This window comes from Sceloporus occidentalis, unplaced genomic scaffold (genome assembly GCF_023333645.1).
Source record: "Sceloporus occidentalis isolate IW3139 unplaced genomic scaffold, rSceOcc1.0.p SCAF_119, whole genome shotgun sequence".
Lineage (NCBI taxonomy): Eukaryota > Metazoa > Chordata > Lepidosauria > Squamata > Phrynosomatidae > Sceloporus > Sceloporus occidentalis.
The window spans coordinates 2866308-2884582 of record NW_028317099.1 but is presented as its reverse complement, the minus strand read 5'-3'; the positions used below and the strand labels follow the sequence as shown (position 1 = coordinate 2884582).

Below are 18275 nucleotides of genomic sequence, written 5' to 3'. Positions count from 1 at the left end.
TCTCACTATCTACACCCTATCCCCCAGTCTCACTCCCTTCTCCCTATCTACCCCCTCCTAACTATCTACCCTCTCCCCCCTTTGAAGTTCACTTACCTTTCAGGAGTCCTGCGGTGGGGGTGCAAGGCCTCTGTCTCCCAGCTCTGCCACTGTATGGAACAGCATAGAGTGATGGGAGTTATAATGTACTTTAGAGCATAATTATATAATGAAAAAGACATTGGAAATGGTACAGCATAACACCCATCACTTTCACACACTTACCATTCCACACATACCAATCCACAGATTCCACACATACCAATCCACATTTACCAATCCACATATTCCACACATACCAATCCACATATTCCACACATACTAATCCACACTAGGGCTGCAACTAACGATTATTTTAATAATCGATTAGTTGGGCGATTATTTTTTCGATTAATCGGATACAATTTATTTATTTTTTCAATTTAAAATAATGTAATAAAAAACGTACAATTTACACTTTCATCTCTTTATTGCAATGGCCTCTCTCTATTCACCTTCTTATTTTACTGACATAATAAAAGCTACAAGAACCCAAACACAGTGTTTCTCAAACTAGGTTTTAATACAAAGTTATTAGTAAATATTAATTCATATGCTAACTATTTTTCATATTTAATAAAAACTATGAGAAAAAAGCCTTGTTTAATTTTTTTTTATTTACCAAACTGCCCCCGGTTATGCACATCTGACCCCCAGCTTGCCACTCTGCCCCCATATATGCCTTATACCTCTTACATGCCAGTGATATGCAACTGAGCCCCCTGATATACCTTTTACCCCCAGATATGTTTTATGCCCCCCTGATATGCCTAATATCGATATGCCTTATACCCCCTATATGCCCTGAACTTCATAATACCCCCCATACACCACTATAACTCACCCATACACCACTCTGGCTCCTCCCCCTCCCATACACCCCTCTGGCTCCTCCCCCTCCCCATACACCACTCTGGCTCCCCCCCCTCCCATACACCACTCTGCCTCCTCCCCCTCCCATACATTTCTTTGGCTCCTCCCCCTCCCATACATCACTTTGCCTCCTCCCCCTCCCATATACCACTTTGCCCCCTCCCATACTCCACTCTGCCTCCTCCCCCTCCCCCTCCCATACATCACTTTGCCTCCTCCCCCCTCCCATACTCCACTCTGCCTCCTCCCCCTCCCATACATCACTGTGGCCCCTCCCCCTCCCATACATCACTTTGCCTCCTCCCCCCTCCCATACTCCACTCTGCCTCCTGTCAGCCACGGAGGTTTACAAGACACCAGGGAGCCGGGTAGAGAGGCAGAGTGCCGTATGGAAGGGGGAGGAGCCAGAGTGGTGTATGGGAGGGTGGCTCCCATACACCCCTCTGACTCCTCCCCCCTCCCATACACCGCTCTGCCTCTCTACCCGGCTCCGTTACTGACAGGAACTTTCACTGCAGCTTCATAGAAGCCTCAGCGTAAGTGAAGGTGAGTAACGGAGGCTGTCTGTGCGATGCAGACCCCCACCGGCTGACAGAGAGGATGATCCTCTGTCAGCCGGTGGGGGTCTAAACGATGCGCACAGACAGCCTCCGTTACTGCCCTTCACTTACGCTGAGGCTTCTATGAAGTCAGTAATGGAGCCGGGTAGAGAGGCAGAGTGATGTATGGGAGGGGGGAGGAGTCAGAGGGGTGTATGGGAGGAGGAGAGAGACGGAAGTGAGAGACCGGCCGACAGTGAGGGGAATCCAGGTCCCCTGCAGCGTTGCGGGGGATCTGGATTCTAGTGTTATAATCCGATCTCTGTTTGAGGTCGGATTATAATTTTTATAATCGATAAAAATCGATATGATTAATCGATAATGAAAATCGTTGACAACGATTTTCATTATCGATTATTATCGATTTACTGTCACTCTCACTGAATGATTTCCTACCTTTCCTCTTTTCTTCTTACAGCAGTCAGCTCCTTTTCTTCCTCTTCGCTCCTTTTCTTCTGTCTTCTTCCGGTTCAGAGGGCACAGGGGGCGGTGGGCGCGGCTTTAGTGTTGTGCGCCGGGATCTGACAACAAACCCTGGGGCACAGCAGCAGTTGCCGCACGGATCGCGAGGGAGCGGTATCGGAGGTCTTTAACAGACCTCCGGCTCCCTTGAGTGATTTTAAATCGGTGGAACCGGCTTAAAATCACTCAAGGGAGCCGGAAGTCTGTTAAAGACCTCCGATACCGCTCCGTTGCGAGCCTTCTCCTCCAGCGGCGGACATTACTGTCCGTCTCTGGAGGGGTGCCGGGTGCCGGCAAGTTGGCAGCCCCCTGATGAGCGGTTTTGGTAACTGATAAAATCATGCCTGCCAATTTAGCATTGATGAGCGGTTTTGGTAACTGATAAAATCATGCCTGCCAATTTAGCATTGGGGAATTTTCACCAGTTGGGAAAATCCTCTGATCTCCCATGAATACCCCTTGGAGCTGTAAAATCAAAGTAAGCACATGTTAGAGATCTCAATTGCAGCGCCAATGTGTCCACCTTGCAATGAACTAAAACTGAGCATCACAAAGTGGCTCTTCTTCTAAGGTGGACAGGGTGGCCACAACTCTAGTCTTACTGGCTCCCGATGCATAACTCACCTCTTATGGCATCCATAAAATGTTAGTGATTATGTTGCAGTGTTATTTTCTGTCTCTTTCTATTCCTGATATCATTGCCTGAAAAATAATAGAGCTGCATTTGTTTTCGGAAAATAAATTTCATTTCCTGACCTTTTGATTTGTATACGAAATTCTGAACAATATTTGGTGGTGGTCCCTTCCACCTTCTGGACCTTTTTGACAGCACCAGCATCGCAGGTCTTAGGAGATCCAGACTAGATTTTTCAATGCAGGACCACCAGCAACGGCAGCACCACACCAATGGATAGACATCTCCAGCAGCATGGCATGGGCTAAATTTCCCCAAATATTGGACTATTTTGATAAATTCATCACTTAGAATAATGAAAGTGATGAATTTGAAAGATGAAAGAGCAACAGCAGTAGTAGGGAGCCGGACAGACACTTGCAGACAAACACACCCAGCCACATGGTATAGGATGGAAGTTACACAGAAAATAGACAAATTTTGATGACTAGATCCCTCAGAATAAGGAAAGTGGTAGGGCAGCAACAACATTGACAGACAATGCACTGGGCCAGCACTTAAAGACAGACATATCAAGCTATATGCACTCAAAAACAAACATTTTGTGAACTGATCCCAAAGAGTATTGAAGGTGATAGAGTGACAACATTAGCAGCAGTAGGGAAATGGGAAGATGCTGTCAGATTGACACATCCAGCTACATCTGATCCACCAGGTGCAGGAAGAGTGGTGTTCTCTCCTTCAGTGAGCATGCCCTTTTTGCGCTGCATCTTCTGCATCCTAATGAAAAGCATGTTCCTCCAAATTTTAAAATTATTTTTTTATATGTTGAAGGGACAATTTGCAGTTTACCCTTAAACCACAGGAGGTTAGCTTGTGCTCTAGGATGTTTAGGATGGCTTGCATATGCGACCTGTGTGCTTCAATTTAGGAATTAGTGTTTCAACCTCCAGGTGTCATTGTATTCCCAGGAAGTCATGCATTTTCTCCATCAGGTGGGTAAATAAGGGCAGCTAACACAACATTCTACAATAAGAACATTATACCATTAGTCAAGGCAGGCAGCAACAGGGTCTGTTACAAAGAGACAATAGTACGGTACCAAATGATTTTTCCAAAAGTGAAGTAGAGTTCACACCAGATCCATAGGATCAGCAATCAGGTTCAAACCCTCCAACACTGGCATCTTTAACTGCCATCTACTTCTGTCTGCGACTGAGTTAAAATGGTATCAGCAAACATCTCTATTATTATCCCTTCCCCTTGTAAATAGTTTAAAAGAAAAACGTCACTCGCTGAACTATCAGTCACAGCTCTAATCAATCAGATTGTCCTTCCACTTAATGTCAAGATTGTTTTGGATACTTCTAGATATCAATCACTTATTCTGTACCCTCCTAGACGTTCTCACTCTCCCTCCTGAAAGATTACCAAAATGGGTTGTAATTGCTCCTAAACGGACCAATGAACAAATTCCTAACAAATATTCACAATTTTTCATTTGTTTCATTGGGTTTCTCTTGTTTTCTCAGATTCATATTCATATCAATCCTAATCCACAGGTTTAAAAAAAAAAGTGCTCAATAAATTAAATGTAACACATAGCTTTCTCACATGAACAATTTTGTAATAGTTAATGTACCAACAAATCTTTCTCTATTGTAGGCTTACGATCCATGCTGAGTGCACAATGCATCTTGAGGATTTCCCAATGGATCTTCATGCTTGTCCGCTGAAATTTGGAAGTTGTGAGTACTTTGGTAACATTGATTTTCTAGCCGTCTATCTATGTATTGTGATCCTGCACCCACACAGGGCACCAAACAGCATGGTCCTCTAGGGTATTAAAGCCACAGTCTCGGTAAGGTAATCAACCACAATTTATTTGTAATCCATGTATTCAGATTTTAACAGGATTATACAGAACATAAATTCCCTATAAACAAAAGCCTAGCTCGTCTGAGCATTTACTAACATAGAAGTCCCTCACTACTCAGGGTCTAAACTAAACAAAACGTAATCTCACCAACCTTTTTGATGGTCTCTTTTGTACATAGCAAGCCTTACTGCTTCCAAACAAAACTCTCTCTTTTTTTCCTCTGTCCAACAGGCAAGGCTTTATTGCAGTCAGTGCAGCTAATTACATGCAGCTGACCAGTGCATTGGAGTCATCTTAAACTCCTGTCCTGGATCCTGTGTCAGTCCAGGTGCATGTAAACTGCGGGGTGGAGCACCAGCCTGCCCTATGTCATACAAAACCCTGCAAAATCGAGGGGGAATGTATACCCCTTCCACAACAACACCCTGCACCTTGTTACAGTATCTGTCAGTTAAAATGCTAATTTTGGAAACTAAAGATGAAACTATTTTACAAACCAAACTGAATTTAATCAATAGAAAATAAAAATTATGCAAACTTCATTATGAATATTTTAAGCAATTCTCTTGTAGAGCTATGGCTTCATGTTTTAAATCTGCCTTAGATTATATCTGTTGTGTTTTTCACGTTTTCTATATCTGTACTCATTATCATCTGTCATATGTATCTCATTTTGCCTCTTTAAGGGAAACTAAATATTCATGTGATAGACGTATGGCTATCCTGAATCTAAGGCTGATTAAAGCTTGGATGGCTGGTAGCTGTCTCATGGCGTAGCTGATATAAGCGGGGTTGCAGCAAATGATCTGCCACTCTAGGCTTTGCCTGGTGTGTGACATGACCAGTCCAGGCCTGGGTTTGACCCTTAACAGAAAGAAAAACGGACAGACTAGATGGGCTGAACTAGATTGGATGTTCTTTTCAGTCATCAAATTACACAAGGACTGCGTCAGTGTCCTAGCCAAAAGGGTCCCCATTTTACAGAACAATGCTAGAAGGCTTTGTCACAGACACATTATGCACAAAAAAACACAGGAACATAAAATTACATTAAAAAATGATGGAGTACACATTATGTCTTTACAGTAGAAGCTGTTTTACAAACAGTTGTTAATGTCCTAAGCTATTTGTGTTACGTGGAATCAGGCACCACAGGTGATGGACCCACAATGCAGGAATGGCGAGTAAACCCAATAAACAAGCCGGGATCGAGGCAGGCAGCACAGGAGCGTAGTCAAAAAACAATAGCCAAGGTCGGGACGGGCAGCGCAGGATCGTAGTCAAAGAACAATAGCCAAGGTCTGGTACACAAAAATAGCAATCAAAGGCACAAGCGAAACAAACACCCCGAGAACAAAGATATGGACTCGTTGAACGGGCAAGGAAACACAGGACCAGGAAGTTTAAATAGGACCAATGGCAGGAGAGCAGGTACGATGAAGAGAAGCGTCGTCGCGATGGCAACAAAACAAAACAAACCCTCCTGCCTGTGGTACCTCCGCAAACGACGCGGAAGCGCCACACAGGCAGGAGAGGAAGGAGACAGCCACCGTGGACAGGCAGCGGCGATCGAACACTCGATCGCCGCCGACATGCCCGCGGCGGCTAACCACAATGTCCTCTCTGCCTGTGCTGCCGCCGCGAGCGACGCGGCGGCGCCACACAGGCAGAAGATGTACTGGTCGGGTGCCGCGAGCATGTAGCGGCGGATCGTCTCTTCGATCGCCGCTGACATGCAGCGGCAGCCCGATCAGGACTGTCAGTGGCAGGGAGGCGTGCCTGCCCGACACACACGCCCCCTCGTGTGCGCGCCGCACGCACGGCAACACACGAGGAGGACGGGCGCGAGGAACGCCGAGGGACCCCAGCCCGACGGGTAGGCATGACAATTTGCCTCTACAGATAAGCTTGCAGTTTAGCACATTTTATGGCTACCGCTTTAACGGTATAGCCTGTTGGGGTAAATAACAGGTATATATATTTGTAATTAATATGTGCTTGATTGAGTTTATGTGTGTATGATAGCTGCAAGCCACTTGGGGGGGTCAAATTCACAGAATGGGGCCTTGGGCAGAACATGGATAACAGAAAAAACAGCTGTAAGAAGATATCACACCTACATGCTATTTAGGGAAGGAAGGAAATGCATCACCTGGAGATAGGCTTGGGAAACATAACAAGTCAATAAAATCATCTTAATGGTGTTTATCCTACCCAACCAGGAGACCTTAAGTCTCGACCATCTGAGCAGGCTATATTTGAGCGAAGCCAGCAAGGGAGGGAAATTGAAACCAAAGAGGCGGGAGAAGTCGTCTGACAACCATATGCCCAGGTATTTCAGTTTGGAATGGCACCAAGCAAATGGAAAGGAGGCTGCTAGCTGGCGACTAACCGTCAAGGGTAAGTTGACATTGAGGATCTCAGACTTAGACATATTCACTTTAAAGTTAGACAGCATACCGTAATCAGAGACCTCCTTTAAGATGACCGGCAAGGACAGACACGGGGCGGGCGTACCATTAGATATTGTAAAGGGGTCAGAGAGAGAGCCATTGACTCGGAGATGAGCTGTAGGGGATGTGTAGAAGGATTGAATCCAGGCAAGCATGCTGGAACCAAAGCCCAAATGCCGGAGAGTGGCCATCATGAAGGGCCAGCCGACTCTATCAAACGCTTTCTCTGCGTCCGTAGAAAGGAAGATAGAAGGGACATCTGAGCGCTTGGGAAAATGCAGGAGATTAAGAGCGCAGATAGTACTGTCTGGGACAAACCCCATCTGATCAGGTTGTACTAGCATAGACACATAGGGCTTAATACGGCTGGCCAGGATTTTGGCAAAAAGCTTGAGGTCCGAGTTAAGAAGGGATATCGGCCGGTAGCTGCTTCAGTCTGTGGAATCTTTGCTGTCCTTGGGGATCATTGCTATAGAGGGGGATAAAGTGTGGGCGTGTGTGCGACCGCCATCCAAAAGAGAATTGAAGGCCTCCACAAAACGAGGCCCTAATTGTTCACTGAAATGCGAATAGTATTAAAGCGGAAGCCTGTCGGGACTGGGACACTTCCCGGTCAGAGACGACCTGATAGCCAGAGTCAACTCCGGGAGGGAGATCGGAACATCAAGCCCCCTCGCTTCCTCAGCGGTGAGGCCCACGCGTATCGTCCGTCGCAAATAGTCTGCAAATTTCAACTCCCCTTCTTCAGTGGGGGGGTTTGGCTTGGGGGAGTGATATTATACAGCTTTGTGAAGTAAAGAACTAACTAAAAGAAGACAGCGCTCAAGCAATATGTAAATATAGAAATATATATTTTATTATAAAAAAGAAAACAAATATTGAAAAAGCATGTCTGGCCCCTCCCCGGGGCATCAACATCCGCTATACATAGTATGGCGGCGGATGCCCGTTTTAAAAGAGTTTAGGAGGCGATCAACGAAGACCTCCTAAACTTCAATTGTGTCGCTGGAATGCCTCGATCAGGAGGCATTCAGCGACACCACACACTTACCCCAGGACGGGCTGTGACCGCTCCGGAGAGCGGTCACAGCCGCCACTGCCGGTGATCTTCACCATCCGCAAGATGGCGGCTGCCCTGTAAAAAAAAAAAAATAAAGTTGAAAAAGTTCGCTAGATGGTCTGCATTCAACCATACAAGTCAATGGAGCCCAGCTTTCTAATCACTATGTGATTAGTAAAATATTTTTTTTTTAAAAAAGGAAAAAAATATTTTAAAAAAAATGGTGACATTTCAAAATTATTATGCATCAGAGGAACTATCCAGTTCCAGCAAAATGTAAAAAAAAAAGTCCAAAAAGAATAAAATAAATAAAATTAAAAAATAAAGTTTATTATGAGCAAGTGCTAAAATTAGCGCTGTATCTTCCCAAAAATCCGGACATGGAAAAATTTAAATAAAAGCATTTCAAATACCCCAGGGGTGTCTAATTTAAAAATATTAATGGTTTGATAGGGTAAATTGGAGTGGCCGGGCTCAAAGATAAGGCATAGGCACAGACTGACCAAAATGGGGGGGGGGGAAGCGCACTTCCAAAATGTGGCATTTTAACACCAGACAAACCCATACATGTGGGGTATGACTGTACTCGGGAGATGTTCCTGAACACACATTGGGGTGTTGTTTGATAGTAACTTATACCTGGAGCTATAAATTTATACCCGAAGTACAATTTGTGTGAAAAAAATACCAAAAACAATACTACCACAAAGTGTGGCAAAGACTGATGGTAGAATTAGTGCATGGAAAGAGTTAAAATTCTAGCATTTGAAATACCTTGGGGTGTCTAGTTTTTAACCCCTTCGCGACCTTTGCCGGTTCAGGACCGTCATGACATGAAGGTCACTAAATGACCTTTGACGGTCCTGAACCGTCAAAAAGTAAAATAAGCTTAGAAAGTGATCAATGATCACTTTCTTCGCTTAAACGGCGTTACTGTAATGCCTCAATGTCGAGGCATTCAGTAACGCCGAGATCGGCATCGGGGGCCATGTCTGGCCCCTCCCCAAGGCGTCAACAACCGCCATACATTGTATGGCGGCGGACGCCCGTTTTAAAAGCGTTTAGGAGGCGATCAACGATCGCCTCCTAAACTTAAATGGTGTCGCTGGAATGCCTCGATCAGGAGGCATCCAGCGACACCAAACACTTACCTCTGGAGAGCGGTCACAGCCGCAGCTGCCGGTGATCTTCGCCATCAAGCAAGATGGCGGCCGCCCTGTAAAAGAAACGAACAAGTTTTTAAAGTTCGCTAGATGGTCTAGAGAACTCTGGCTCCACTTGCAGGTTGAATACAGGTACTGCATCCAACCATGCCAGTCAATGGAGCCCAGCTTTCTAATCACAATGTGATTAGTAAAATATTAAAAAAAAAAAAAAAAAATATGGAAAAAAAAAATATGGAAAAAATTAAAAGTGCTAACATTTAAAAATAATTATGCAGTGATGTCACTAGATGAACCACCCAGCAAAATGTGTAAAAAAAAAATATATAAAAAAAAAAAAGTATTAAAAAAATAAAATAAAAAATCAAAAATCTCAACAAAGAGTTAAAATAAAAGCACTTCAAATACCCAAGGGGTGTCTAATATAAAAAAAATGGCTGATGGGGTAAATTGGAGTGGCTGAGCTCAAAGATAGGGCATAGGTACAGACTTTCCAAAATGGACAAAAAAAGCGCACTTCCCAAATGTGGCATTTTAAATCTCAAACAACACGACAAATCCATGCATGTCGGGTATCACTGCACTCAGGAGATGTTCCTGAACACACATTGGGGTGTTGTTTGACAGTGGCATATACCAGGACCTGTATATCTATAACTAAAGTACAATTTGTGTGAAAAAAAATTACTATTACAAAGTTTGACAACGTGTAGTTGTATAATTGGTGCATGGAAAGGGTTAAAATAACAGCATTTGGAATACCCTGGGGTGTCTAGTTTTCAAAAATATATGGTTTGAATGGGTTAAATTGAGTTAACCGGCTTCAAAGATGTTCCAAAGAGGAGATGGAGGCAGAATGACCAGATTTGTTAAAAAAGATTTGGAAATCATAAAACGCTGCTTGTACTTATTGCCCTATAACTTACAAAAACAGCAAAAAAACATAAAAACATTGGGTATTTCTAAACTCAGGACAAGTAGTAGAATCTATTTAGCTAGTTTTTTTACTTGCTTTTTTAGGTGAGTAAAAGATTTTTCAAATAAAAGTCATAAAATGTGTTTTTTTCAATTTTTCACCATGTTTTTTTAATTTTTTTTATAGTAAATAAGATGATACGATCAAAATAATGGTATCTGAAGAAAGCCCATCTTGTCCTGAAAAAAACAATATATAACTTATGTGGGTACACTAAATGGGTGAGGAGAAAATTACAGCTGAACACAAGCACCACAAAAGTATTAAAACAGCCTCGGTCCCACAGGGTACAAAACGAAAAATGAGCCCGGTCCTTAAGGGGTTAAAAATATATGATTTGATGGGGTAAATTGCGTTGGCCGGCTTCAAAGATACCCAAAATGGCACATGGGGGGAAGAATTACCAGATTTGGAAAAAATGGTTTTGAAATAGCAAAACGCTACTTGTACTTAATGCTCCATAACGTGCAGAAAAAAGCAAAAAAAACATGAAAACATTGGGTATTTCTAAACTCAGGACAAATAGTAGAATATATTTAGTAGGTTTTTTCATTAGCTTTTTTGGATGAGTAAAAGATTTTTGGTTTTTTTTTTACATTTTTCATCATATTTTATTATTTTTTTTATGGGAAATTAGATAATATGATCAAAACAAGAAAGCTTCTTGTCCTGAAAAAAACAACATACTTGTCTCGATAAAACTTTTTTGCAATCAATCTAAAAAATCAAATTACCGTATTTGCTCGTCTTATAACCGGGGTCCTCTTATAATCAGAACTCAAACAAAGGTCTGACTATGAGACTAAGATCCAGATCCCCCGCAGCGCTGCTGGGTTCCTGGATCCTCCTGTCTGGTAACCCCCACACACAAACTTACCGGTGCTTCTGACTCCAGGGTGTGTTGTCCGGGTAGTGGGCAGACGTCTACGCGGTTCGCATAGGAAACGTCCGCTGCAGCCGGTGTGGTTAGCACAGGGGTTGTCTGCGCCCATCACGCAGACCTTCCCCGACTGTCAGAGAGGAGAGTTCCCGTCAGAGGGTGTATGTGCGATGGACGCAGACAAACCCCGCTGCTAACCGCACCTCCTTCCGGCTGCAGCTGAAGTTGCCTACGCGAATCGCATAGAAGTCTACCCACTGCCTGGACAACACATCGGGGAGTAAGAAGCACCGGTAAGTTTGGGGGGGGGTTAAGTGGGGGGCATAAGGCATTTCTGTAGGCAGAGTGCTCTATGATATGCCTTTTAACCCCCTTAATGCCACTCTGCCTCCAGATATGCGTTTTAACCCCCTTTATGCCACTCTGCCTCCAGAAATGCCTTTTAACCCTCTATATGCCACTCTGCCTCTTGAAATGCCTTATACCCCCTATATGCCACTCTTCCCCATAATATGCCTTTGAACCCCTTAAATACCAGAGTGGCATATAGGGGTATAAGGCATTTCTGGAGACAATTGGACGTCCTGGAGGATTGTTTAAATCCTTATGTATTTTCGGAAGGTGGTAGAAAATAGGAACCCTCAGGTTTTTAATCATTAGACTTAAGTATTAATCTCTAGAAATGATGCTATTTTCTAGAGCTGACTGTAGCATAACACATAAATTTAAGAGTGGGATCAAAAGATAGACGAGTATAACATTTTGTATCGGAAAGTAAATGTATAGCTTCAGCTCTATATACTTCTGTATCTTGCAACACAACTCCACCCCCTTTGTCGGCTTCTCTTATGACAATGTTGTCAAGATCTTTTAAGACATTTTAAGGATGTTTTCTCAGTGGGGGTTAGGTTGTTCTTTTTAGGGTTCACTTCTAATTTCACCCATTCTTCTAGATGTATATTTATTCTTGTTATTATATTTCTGAGGTATAGAGTGGTTTCTAGGTCTGACCTCAGAAATATTGTAAGAGTTTTCAATAGGAAACTCAAATGCCACTTTATTCCTCTTCCTTGTTTTTTTTTATCTTTACTAATTCTACCAAATGTTTCTTGGCTAGTCCTCTCTTTAACAATAGGAGTTCTAATACAGCCAGTCCTATCCATGGTCTCGTTTTTATCTCTGTGTGTTTTATTATATTTATTAGTATATTTGTCTCTTTTAAGATTTTCAACGGGCCGATTGGTCTGAGTATAACTAGGGTTTCTATGATTATATGGTTTGGTGTCTTATTATACCAATCTAATTGTCTCCCCTGACTATAATCAGTCTGGACTCTTTTAAATTTAAGCTTTTTCTTTAAAATTATGCCTGATTCAAATGTATATAGTCTTTCCTTGAGTATATTCTCTAATTCTTTATATTCCAAAGCCTCCTTAAATTGTTCTAATTCTCCTTTTAGTTCAACATTTTTCTCAATCTTAGTTAACAACATAGATTTTCTCATTGAGATAAGTAAATCCAATAGTTCCAGGGAACAGTGATCTAGGGTTTTATTCCAATTTTCTTGGAATTGTTTATCGTCTCCTCCAATAGTGGCTTTCTTTTTAATCCTAAAACCTCTGGGGATGATACCTGCCTTGACATTGTTCTAAACTGGCTATATCCCACCAGGTTCTAAGTTCTGATTCCAATATATGCTGCAAATCAAAAAAAAGTGAATCAATATTTTTCTTTCTATTTTTATTATACTTAAGTGTCTGATCAGTGTCAAAGTTCATATTGAAAATGTTTTCACTTACTGTTGTGCGATTACCCCACTCTTGAACCAATATACAGTAAGTGTACAGTACAATAAGCTCTATAATATATAATTCAACAGCTGTAATAAAATATAGCAAACCACTTAGTGGGCTATTGAGTAGAAACAGAAAAAAGAGAGAAAAATACAGCGCTGATATTACTTATATGTATATTAAAATATGTGAATCAAGTGTAAAAAAGACCCCCCTGTTATTCAAAGATAAGTCTATTAGTAGTGAAATCGAGTGATAATTACCAATCTTATCTCTATCGGTGGGAATAATGTGAAGAAATAATAAATAATATTTGATATGTAGATATTTGTAAACAATGCAGCTAGTCCTGGAGAGGTATGGAATTCCTCTTGGTTTGGGAAAACATATGATGACAAAGATTAACTAAACGAAGATTAATTAAACTATTAGAGATATCAGAGTGGAGAAGGCACGTCTTACCAGCGGAAGAACGTATCTTAGGGATGTAGGTCAGAGTGCGGGAGGCCCTCAGGGCCCTCGCCAGGTACTTCCCTAGTTTATCCCCGTGCTGATATAAATCAGAGGGCCTGACATTTAGGATCACATTTTTTTGTGGGCCCTTTGCGCCTCAGCGATACGCGCACACAGAGAGGCGATCTGTGCCGTCGCAAGTTTTTTACGTTGTGGGCTTCCCAAACCGTGAGGTGCGGGAAGTTGCCCGTCAGGTTCTCAGGGAAGAAGCTTGTGAGTGTCACAACTTACCTTTCCGGAGAAGCCTCGCCCCGATGCCGTTCCTCGCGTTGGGGCGAGCAGCTGTCAGGAACTTTTTCGCTGCCTGAACCATGGCTTTTTCATACCTGTGGTATATAAATCTGCTACCACTAGTGGCCACCCTTCGCCCTCTGGAGCACTCAGAACTCAATTACTAGGATCAGGTGTGCCTTGTTACCTGGATTACCCTGCCTTTATGAACCTGCCCTTCAGTCAGGGCCTTTGTATTGAAGTCTGTGGACCTTTCTGCTGTGGCTCTGCACCTGCACCTGCACCTGCACCTGCTACCTTCTTTGTGTCCTTCCAAGTGGATTCCCTGCTTTGTGTCCTTCCAAGTGGGCTGTATGCCTTTCATGTCCTTCCAAGTGGGCTCTCTGCCTTTTGTGCCCTTTTAAGTAGGCTCCCTGCCAAAAGACTTATTACCGGTATTTATTTATCCTGCCATACGTCCGGTTTCTTGCTTACAGACTGTATAACCCTTATTTTCTTGTCCTGTCATATACATACAATACATTGCATTACCTGGATTTCTGCTTGTGGTGTCTTTGTTTGTATAATCATGCACCGTGGGTTACAGACCAGACCCCAAGTATCCCCTGCACATGGGTTCCTACCTGACCTGATCACCCGAGTCCTGACAGCAGCAGACTTAGGCTAGGTTTCCACTTGGGTTTTTGTCCTGCGTTTTTTTTCTTGATGAAAAACGCCAAGAAAACTGCCACTGCATTTTCCTGCGTTTTGGCGTTTTTTTCTGGAGTTTTTTCTGGCGTTTTAGCCTTTCTGTGGAAATTGCTTTTTTTGACCTTAGGCAGTTTTTCCAGCCTTTACAAGTTAGAAGTTTCACCCAGCTAAAAGGGATTAGGATAAATGGCAAGTATCTGCCCCCTGATGTCATTTACTTGGTAGAGTTCTACTTAAACGCCCCGGCGGACCCTTTTGTCACTTTTCTGTGGTTTGTAAGGCCTGCTTTATTCCGAATGTCTGCTCCTCTAGGAAGATTGGCCCCAAATGATGGTGCAAATTGTTTGCTGTTGCTTTTGGCACGCAGGATCCAGTTGATGCGTCGCGTATGTTTGTTTGTAATGGCATGTTTGTTCCAAATGGTGTAGAATTCAATATGAACTTTGTTTTGTGTGAAACTGTTTGTTTCCAGCCTATTTCTCGTAGGACACACAGATACTGGGTCCATCCTCTGCATTGTAACTGTGGAAAAAACGCCATAAAAAACGCCAAGGCAATAAACCCTCTATTGGAGAAAAACGCCAAGATTTCCTTGCAAAAAACGAGTGTCAACATGCTGCGATTTTGAAAAACTGCCACAGAGCCCAAAAAAGCGAAAAAACGCCAAACAAAAAAACGCCAAGTGGATATGGCATTCTGCGATTTCCTATTGAAGAACAGCTAACATCTGGCTGCTGCGTTTTTTCACAAAAAAAACGCCAGGTGGCGCTATTGGCGTTTTTATGGGCGTTTTTAGCTAAAAAAAACCAAGTGGAAACCTAGCCTTAGTGTAGCTGCTTCTCGCTACACGTCTCCAAGGCAGCTCCGGGGGCGTGGCTTGGTGTGGCGCCAAATTTAAAAGTCCTGCTGGTCTGCTGCACTTTACCCTTGTCTGGTCTTAGTGTCTGACGTGCTGCGGTTAGCTCCTACTCTGATTACTCCTCCGTGTACCAAATCCTGGCTTTTCTGATTAACTCCTCCATGTACCGAATCCTGGCTTGTTTGATTAACTCCTCTGTGTACCGAATCCTGGCTTGTTTGATTAACTTCTCTGTGTACCAAATTCTGGCTTGTTTGATTAACTCCTCCGTGTACCGAATCCTGGCTTGATTTCTACACTCCATTTAGCATGTCCAGTGCTACCTCTACTGTCTAGGCTATTGTCTATACCCTGCCTTCTGACTGCTCAATATTTCTTCTGCCCTTGGTGTCCCTTTTGGGCCTTCCCATTGGGTATCACTCAGGGTGAAGCTGCGGCTTTTCGAGTTTCGTGGTGTAGGGACGTGACATTACACAGGGGTGATGGAATCCTCTGAGCTAGACAAGGCATTAGCATTCCATGGACAGTTGCTGCAATCGCAAGAGGTACGCTTCCTGGGTATAGAGGAGAAGATGGATCTATTTTCTCAGCCTATGCAGATCCTGTTATCCAGGTATGACCTCTTCTGCCGGTGCTACAGCTCTTGCATCTACTACTACCCAGACGCTTTCTTCACCAATTGTTCCCGCTGCTCCAGCCTCCTTGAAACTTCCTGCACCTAGTCGCTACTATGGAGATCCTGATGCTTGCCGAGGATTCCTCAATCAATGTGCTATCCCGTTTGAGTTATCTCCTCAGATGTTTTCTTCTGAACGGGCCAGAGTGGGATACATCATCTTCTTATTGTCCGGAAAAGCTTTAGCATGGGCCTCTCCACTGTGGGAAAATGACTCTCCCTTGATTTATCACAGTTCCTCATTTTGTTTCTGCATTTCGCAAGACCTTCGCCGTTCCTGGGAAAGCTGCAACGGCCTCTCTATCTTTGCTGCATGTCTCTAAAGGTTCCCGTACTGTGGCTGAGTTTGCTATAGAATTCAAAACCATTGCTGCAGAAGTTAATTGGTCAAGCGAAGCCCTTATAGCAGCTCTCTATGACGGTCTCTCTGAACGGCTGACGGATGAGTTATCCACCAGAGATCTACCTGGAGAATTTGAAGGACGTACGGTGTTCCCAAAGTATAAAGCTGTTACCGCTCCTGTGTCTGGATCATCTACTGAAGAACCCATGCAAATGAGAGCTACTAAGCTATCCATGGAGGAGAAACAACGTAGACGTTCCATGGGATTCTGTCTTTATTGCGGTCTTAAGGGACATTTCGCCATTTCCTGCCCTAACAAACGGAGAAACTTCCACACCTAGGTCCTGTGAAGGAGCCTAGCCTAGGTGAGCCTATTTCAGCTCCTACATCAGACAAAGACTGTTTTTTGATTCCTGTCTCCATCTATTGGAATAACACCTCTGTTTCCAGCACAGCGGTGATTGACTCTGGGGCTGCAGGATCCTTTATTGACCAGACTTTTGCTTTACAAAACCATATTTCTTATAGTTCTGTGGATCCTCCTATTCCCATCTCTGCCATTGACTGGTTTCCATTACACCAGGCCATCATTACACTTCAGATGTCTCCTCTCCTTCTCAGAGTGGGACTATTACATCAAGAATCCGTGTCATTTTTTCTTATAGACTCTCCCAAATGTCCCATAATTCTGGGTTTGCCGTGGTTACAAGCGCATAACCCAACCATCGATTGGCTCACAGGAGACATTAGGTCCTGGGGAAAGACCTTTCAAATCCATTGTCTTCCTAAAATTTTACCCAATAGGACAGCCATTGGATCCATACAACAGCAACTCATACCAACTCCATGTATTGATTTTCAAGATGTTTTCGACAAGAAGCAAGCTGACGTTCTTCCCCCTCACCGCCCTTATGACTGTCATATAGAAATATATCCTGGCACGATTCCTCCTAGGGGCAGGACTTATCCATTATCATTACCGGAATCACTTGCCTTAAATGAGTATATAAAGAATAACCTAAACAAGGGCATTATCCGAAAAATCCACATCTCCTGCGGGGGCGGTTTTTTTCTTTGTATCTAAGAAAGATGGGGTTTAAGGCCCTGTATAGATTACCGTGGACTCAATAAAATTACTGTCAAAAATAAATATCCTCTGCCTCTCATCCCTGAACTCCTTGACTGCCTACGCAATTCTACTATATTTTCTAAATTAGATTTACGAGGTGCTTATAACCTGATCAGAATCCGTGAGGGGGATGAGTGGAAAACCGCCTATAATACACGTATGGGTCACTATGAGTACACTGTTATGCCATTTGGGTAGTGCAATGCCCCAGCGGTATTTCAAGAATTTATTTATGATATCTTCCGTGATATTGCTCTACAATTCGTGATTGTATACCTAGACGACATACTGATCCATTCTCCTGATCTAGAATCACACCGTAAACATGTACGCATTGTACTTCAACGCCTTCGTCAGAACCATCTTTATGCCAAACTTGAGAAATGTCTGTTTGAAGTTCTTCGTATTTCATTCTTAGTATACATTATTACGGCAGATGGATTTGAGATGGACCCGGCCAAATTGATTGCTACCTCTGAGTGGCCTCAGCCTGGAGCTCTGAAACCTCTCCACCGATTTTTAGGCTTTGCCAATTACTATCGAAAATTCATTAAAGACTTTTCCAAAATAGTGGCTCCTCTTACATCTACGACCAAGAAAGGAGCAGATTGCTCTCACTGGTCTGAAGAGGCTATACAGGCCTTCCACAAGCTTATAAGTATGTTTTCGTCAGCACCTGTGCTTGTCTATCCCGACATGTCCAAACCTTTCATGATCGAGGTAGACGCCTCCGAGATCGGTGTTGGGGCAGTATTATCTCAAAGAAAGGACTTCCAGAGTAAACGGCATCTTTGCGCATATTTCTCTAAGAGATTCACGCCTCCAGAGATCAACTATGACTTTGGCAACCGAGAACTATAATTTTAGCACTTCAAGAATGGCAGCATTTATTGGAGGGAGCCAGAAACCCTATTACAATTCTCACTGACCACAAAAACCTTGAGTATTTAAGTAAGGCTAAATCCTCGTCAAGCCCGATGGTCC

The 18275-nt window shown here is 43.2% G+C and overlaps 1 protein-coding gene across 1 annotated transcript in view; it reads left to right on the top strand.

The window, feature by feature from the left end:
• Positions 1 to 18275, top strand: part of LOC149282334 (gamma-aminobutyric acid receptor subunit alpha-3-like) — a 202475-nt gene that overhangs the window by 69113 nt on the left and 115087 nt on the right. Inside the window, exon 5 of the mRNA XM_089498382.1 lies at positions 4312 to 4394. Coding sequence (XP_089354508.1) covers positions 4312 to 4394 — 83 coding nt within the window. The remainder of the gene's footprint in view (positions 1 to 4311; positions 4395 to 18275) is intronic.